This window comes from Nicotiana sylvestris, chromosome 12 (assembly GCF_000393655.2).
Source record: "Nicotiana sylvestris chromosome 12, ASM39365v2, whole genome shotgun sequence".
Classification (NCBI taxonomy): Eukaryota; Viridiplantae; Streptophyta; class Magnoliopsida; order Solanales; family Solanaceae; genus Nicotiana; species Nicotiana sylvestris.
The window spans coordinates 102,795,287-102,802,480 of NC_091068.1; the positions used below are offsets into that span (position 1 = coordinate 102,795,287).

Consider the following 7,194-nt stretch of genomic DNA (forward strand, 5'->3'; position numbering starts at 1 on the left):
CAGGCTACTGTGTCTCCGCATGATGGAAATGTGGGACGCCTAGGAAAACGGAAGAGAACCACCAAGTACAATCCATGGATTTCCCGAGCTTTTTCCCAGGGCAAGTGGGATCTCCAACATCCCCATAAACTACCCAAACACACCACTAGGACACCCAACTATCTCGGCCCATTTTGTGGGAACACCTTCTGAGGATCACCCCCAGGTGTTAATGTCCAGTGCAGCCTCAAATATCTTCACCGCTCCACCTTGCTCGGCCACGGCACAACCTACACTGCCCAGGCCTGGTTTTGACCCCTCAACTTTCACCTTCCAAACACCCACATTCCCAATGGAACCTCCTCAGTTTCCCACTTATACTTACTCTCAACCACCCCGACATGAATTCACTATGGGGCAAGAAAAGATCACCTAAACTCCAGAGCAAGAAGAGATTGCGAAGAAGATGAGGAGTTTGGAACAGAGTCTCAAAAGCATACAAGGTTTAACTGGACAGAAAAGTGTATCCTATGCTGACTTATGTATGCTCCCTCACGTGCATCTATCATCGGGATTCAAAACCCTAAAATTTGAGAAGAATGATGGACACGGTGATCCTATTGCTCATCTCAAGAGATATTGCAACCAGTTGCGAGGAGCTAGTGGGAAGGAAGAACTCCTCATGGCCTATTTCGGAGAAAGTCTAGTCGGCATCGCATCAGAGTGGTACATGGACCAAGATATATCCCGTTGGCACATCTGGGATGACTTGGCTAGAGATTTCATCAGGCAATTCCAATACAACATTGATATCGCTCCAGATAGGAACTCGTTGACAAACTTGAAGAAGAAATCCTCGGAAAGCTTCCGAGAGTACGCAGTTAAATGGCATGAACAGGCCTCCAGGGTAAAGCCTCCGATGGATGAGGTTGAAATGGTCACAGTTTTCCTCCAAGCTCAAGAAGCTGACTACTTCAAAAATATGATGTCCGCAATGGGTAAACCGTTCGCTGAAGCCATCAAGATTGGCGAAATGGTTGAAAATGAGTTAAAAACGGGCCAAATTCTAAGCCAATCCGCCATCAGAGCTACCTCCCAAGCCATTCAGGGTGGGTCTGGAGGAGTGGCGAAGGGCAAGAAAAAGGAAGAAACATATATGGCAGCGTCAGGTGCAAGAAAACACCGTACTCCCAGATCCTTTTTCTCAGAAAGGACCCCGCAACACTACTACCCCCACCAAGACATAGCCTATGCTCCTCAGCCATACCCGGTCATGAATGCTCAACCTTATGTCCGGCCACAACAACAAGCCAACCAGAACCAAGCTCCATTTTCTAGAAACCAGCCTCCTTACCAAAACCACTATAACCCCCGGCCTCATGAACCACCCAAGAGGCCAAATTTTACACCAATTGGCGAACCCTACCCCAGCCTATTACCAAAGCTTGTTCAAATGGGTTTGCTACAGCCTGTTTCTCAAACCAAGCAAAACCTAGCATCACCCGCTTACTGAGCCGGTACCCGATGCGCCTATCACTCTGGGGAAAAAGGGCACGACATGGATGACTGTTGGACTCTGAAGAGAGCCATGGAAAACTTGATAGAACAAAGGAAGATAGTGCTAAGGGATGGAGATATTCCCAATGTGACTAACAACCCACTGTCGGCCCACAACAACGGGCTGGTAATCGGAATGATTTGTGAGGACAAGGAATTTGACCCGGCATTGAAGGCCATCATTTCCATCGCTGATGTAGAGAAGAAACCAAAAGCTGCCCCGAAGCAAGACAAAGGGGAGAAAAAGAACAAAACCACCCCTCCAAAGTTAGAAAAGAAAGTTGAAGTGGAAATGAGGGCAATGCCTCCCAAAGATGATGTTCTCTATGTCCCTCGAGGCCGCAAGGAAAAGCAGTTGGCTTTGAGTCCTCCCAGGAGATTCGAACTGAAAAAGACAACCCAAATGTGTGTGCCCAAAGGAGCTTATGTGATGCGGGGGCCAATTAATCTACCAAGGCCGAGTGAGCCCGTGGTTATTGGCCGCGCACCACAAAAGCCCATGACGGATCCTACCGCCGTGCCTTGGAACTACAATAAATTAGTGGTGACTTACAAAGGCAAAGAAATTTCGGGAGAAGTTCAAGGAAATAACCCCGCTGAAAAGTATTGCAATTTGGAAGAGGTGAACAATGCCACTAGAAAGCGCTTCTCGTCTAAGAAGCCCGTAAGTGCCAAAGAAGCGGATGCCTTCTTTCAAAAGATGAAAATGGCGGATTATGAGGTGATCGACCAGCTTCGAAAATTCCCTGCACAAGTCTCCTTGTTATCTCTGTTGATGAATTCCACCGAACATCAAAAGGTATTGATCAAGACCCTTAACGAAGCATATGTGCCCGTTGAGACTTCTGTAGAGCAGTTGGAGAGAATGGTCGAAAGATTTTTTGCAATTAACCAGATCTCCTTCAGCAAAAATGACTTGCCCCCAGAAGGGGCCGCACATAACAAAGCCCTCCACCTGACAGTCAAAAGCGAGGGGTACTATGTGAAAAGGGTTATGTTGGACGGAGGTTCTGGGGTAGACATTTGGCCACTCTCAACTTTGCAGCGTATGGAAATTGGTACCGAGAGAATCCGACCCAACAACATCTGTGCACGTGCCTTCGATGGTATCAAAAGGGACACAATTGGAGAGATTGATCTGATTCTGACCATCGGCCCAGTAGACTTTGAAGTAACCTTCCAAGCTCTGGACATGGACACGTCCTACAATTTTCTCTTGGGAAGGCCGTGGATTCACGCAGCGGGGGTTGTGCCTTCTACTCTCCACCAGATAGTGAAGTTCGAACATGAGGATTAGGAGATTGTGGTTCACGGGGAAGATGAGCAATCAATTTATCGGGACCCGTCAGTCCCGTGTCTTGAAGCAAGAGAAGGAAGTGAGCACATAGTCTATCAGGCCTTTGAAATCGTGGTCGCTGATCAGTACGAAGAAGGAAAACTTTGTCCTCAACCCTTCCTTTATAATGCATCAATCATGGTGGCCAAAGAACTGATCAGGCATGGCTACAAACCTGGTAAAGGGCTTGGGAAATCGTTGCAAGGAATAGCTGAACCTATCACCCCGACCGCCTGTGAAAAGTTCTTTGGGGTAGGCTTCTGACCCACTCCAGCTGATGTGAGATGGGAAGATGATAGAAAGAATGATGGTTGGGTCTTGCCTCAATCAGTGCCACATCTATACAGAATATTTGTCAAGCCAAAATACAATGAGGAAGAGGATGGTAAGGCCTTTACGGTCGAAGAAATCGAAGAAATCTGTGGGGCCATGAGGAAGATACTGTATGAAGCCCACATGGTTCAACCAGGGGAAGGCTCAAGCACCGCTGAGGTGCTGTATATGGGACCTAATGCAAAACTGCAGAATTGGAAGGCTACGCCATTCCCAATCAGGCGGGAGTCCCGGTAGACTTGTCCTGCCACTTTTTCTGCATCATGAGTTATTCCAAGGCGTAACTCGGATGTTTTCCTTTATTTTCCAATGTAAACCCTGTTATCTTCAAATTCAATGAAATGAAATCAATATTTCATCGTTCATCCTTCTTTATTCTTTCTGATTTGGTTATTTTTCTCTTTTATTTCTTCTTTCAGTTCTAATAATGCGGCTTTAAATAGCATGACATGCTTGCGGACTTCGTGCCCAGATCCAAACACGCTATCTAACTGCGAAGTAATGAACCAAGAACTGGAATATGATGAAGAAGAGGCTTTTAGGGAAATAAATCTAGAATTGGAACAGTTTGAGAATAAACCTAAGCCGAACTTAAATGATACTAAGCTAGTTAATTTGGGAACTTCTGAAGAAATCAGGGAAACAAAGATAAGCATTCACACAGATGAGAAAACCCGGGACGCATTGATCCAACTTTTATTTGAGTTCAAAGATGTGTTTGCTTGGTCATACGATGACATGCCAGGACTAAGCGTTGATTTGGTGGTTCATAAGTTGACAACTTACCCCCATTGTCCCCCTGTCCAGTAAAAGCAAAGAAAGTTTAAAACTAATATCAGTGACAAGATTAAAGAAGAGGTCACAAAACAGTTGAAAGCGGGGGTGATCCAAGTGGTTCGATACACCACATGGTTAGCCAATGTAGTTCCAGTGCCAAAGAAGGACGGGAAAATTCGAGTGTGTGTGGATTACAGAGATTTAAACAAGGCAAGTCCAAAAGATAACTTCCCTTTGCCAAACATCCACATCCTTGTTGATAACTGCGCCAAACATGAGATACAGTCCTTCGTGGATTGTTACGCAGGATATCACTAGGTGTTGATGGATGAAGAAGATGAAGAAAAGACAGCTTTTACCACACCTTGGGGTACATACTATTACAGAGTTATGCCATTTGGTCTGAAGAACGTCAGGGCAACCTACATGAGAGTCATGACTGCCATTTTTCATGATATGATGCACCAAGAGATAGAGGTGTATGTGGACGATATAATCATCAAATCCAAAACTCAGGACGACCACGTTCGGGACTTGAGAAATTTTTTTGAGCGGTTGCGCAAATATGATTTGAAGTTGAACCCGACCAAATGTGCATTCGGGGTACCATCCAACAAAATTTTGGGATTCATAGTCAGTCGGAGGGGCATCAAGTTGGACCCAGCAAAGACAAAGTCAATTCGAGATTTGCCTCTTCTAAGAAACAAAAAAGATGTTATGTGTTTGTTGGGAAGATTGAACTACATCAGCCGATTCACTACTCAGTTAACATCTACGTGTGAACCCATATTCAAATTGGTGAAGAAAGATTAGACAATCAAATGGACAATGAGTGCCAAGAGGCTTTTGATAAAATCAAAGAATATCTATCGAATCCGCCGATATTGGTCCCACTTAAGACAGGGAGGTCTCTGTTCTTATATCTGACAGTCTTGGAAAATTCTTTCGGTTGTGTCCTCGGGCAACATGATGTGACCAGAAAGAAAGAGTAGGCCATTTATTATCTGAGCAAGAAGTTCACCAGTTATGAAGCTAAGTACACTTTATTGGAGAGAACTTGCTACGTTTTAACATGGGTCGCTCAGAAGCCGAGGCATTATTTGCAAGCTTACACCACTTACCTCATAACCAAGTTGGATCCTTTAAAATACATATTTCAAAAGCCAATGCCCACTGGTAGATTAGCAAAGTGGCAGATCTTGCTTAGGGAATTTGACATAGTTTATGTCACTCACACGACAATGAAAGCCCAGGCATTAGCAGATCATTTGGCTGAGAACCTAGTTGATGATGAATACCAACCTTTGAGCACCTACTTCCCAGATGAAGAGGTAAATTCAGTTGAGGCAATATCTGAAGACACCCATGCTTGGAAAATGTTCTTTGATGGGGCGGTAAACGCAAAAGGTGTTGGAATTGGGGCGATCTTGATCTCACCCACCTGCCAGTATTATCCCGCCACAGCCCGGCTTTAGTTTTTCTGCACAAATAGCATTGCCGAGTATGAAGCCTGCATTATGGGTATGAACATGGCAATCGACCAAGATGTTGAAGAGTTATTAATCATGGGAGACTCGGATCTGATTATCCGACAAGCTCAAGGAGAATGGGAAACTCGAGATGTCAAACTTATTCCTTATAGACAACATGTGGAAGATCTTGGCAAGCGGTTCAAGTCAATAGAGTTCAGGTACATCCCTCATTGCCATAATGAACTGGCTGATGCGCTTGCTACTTTGGCCTCGATGTTGCCATACCCAGGCAATGCTCGTATTGATCCCTTGGAAATCCAAATTAGGGAAAGGCATGGCTACTGTAATACAGTTGAGGCAGAGCCAAATGTTTAGCCATGGTATCATGACATCAAAAGATTTTTGAAAACCAAAGAATACCCCGAGCAAGCTAGTGGGGACCTAAAGAGAACCGTTAGGCGGCAACAAGTGGTTTCTTTTTGAGTGGCGATGTCTTGTACAAAGGACCCCGGACCTCAACTTGTTAAGATGTGTTGACGCCGAAGAGGCTGGAAGAATCATGTATGAAGTACACGCAGGAATGTGCGGACCCCACATGAACGGGTATGTTTTGGCAAAGAAAATCCTCCGAGCGGGCTATTATTGGATGACCATGGAAAAAAACTGTTTTAATTTTGTTCGGAAGTGTCATCAGTGTCAGGTGCACGAGAATTTGATTCATGCGCCGCCCACAGAACTGCATCCCATGTCAGCACCTTGGCCATTCGTCGTCTAGGGAATGGACGTCATTGGGCCAATCGAGCCAAAAGCCTCGAATGGGCATAGATTCATATTGGTCGCCATCGACTATTTTACTAAATGGGTTGAATCAATTACTCTCAAATCTGTCACCAAGAAAGCTGTGGTAGACTTCGTGCACTCTAACATCATCTGCCGTTTTGGTATTCCTACAACTATCATTACGAATAATGCCGCAAATTTGAATAGTCATTTGATGAGGGAGATATGCGAACAATTTAAGATAACACATCGGAACTCTACTCCTTATCGTCCCAAAGCCAACGGTGCCGTTGAAGCTGCAAATAAGAACATAAAAACGATTTTGAGAAAGATGATTCAAAGTTCCAGGTAGTGGAATGAAAAGTTTCCTTTTGCATTGTTGGGGTATCGCACTACTGTGCACACGTCGGTCGGAGCAACCCCGTACCTTTTGGTTTACGGCACTGAAGCCATAATACCTGTAGAAGTTGAAATCCCTTCTCTTCGGATCATTGTGGAAGCTGAAATTGAAGACAGTGAGTGGGTCAAAGCCCGCTTGGAGCAGTTAACCCTGATTGATGAGAAGCGAATGGCCGCAGTCTGCCACGGGCAGTTGTATCAACAAAGAATGGCCCGTGCCTACAATAAGAAAGTGTGGCCTAGAAATTTTTAAGTGGGGAAACTCGTTCTGAGGCGTATTCTTCCCCATCATCAGGAAGTAAAAAGGAAGTTTGCTTCTAATTGGAAAGGCCCATACATCATCAGAAAGATATTGCCCAGAGGAGCATTGTACTTGGGAGATATTGAAGGAAATGATCCCGAGGCAGCTGTGAACACAGATGCGGTAAAAAGGGACTATGTCTAGCCCTTCTGCAGCAATAGCACTATCCGACTGGGATGCCGAAGGCTTTCATTCTCGCTACCCCAAACACTCCAGTCCTTTTGCTAACCCTTTGAGTCGGTTACTTTTCTTTCATTACC

The 7,194-nt window shown here is 45.0% G+C and overlaps 1 protein-coding gene across 1 annotated transcript; it reads left to right on the top strand.

The window, feature by feature from the left end:
* The first annotated feature begins 5,511 nt into the window (after positions 1-5,511).
* Positions 5,512-5,829, top strand: LOC138883472 (uncharacterized). Its single transcript, XM_070164161.1, has one exon. It carries the CDS (start codon positions 5,512-5,514, stop codon positions 5,827-5,829), a length of 318 nt encoding a protein of 105 aa, XP_070020262.1.
* Positions 5,830-7,194: the final 1,365 nt, after the last annotated feature.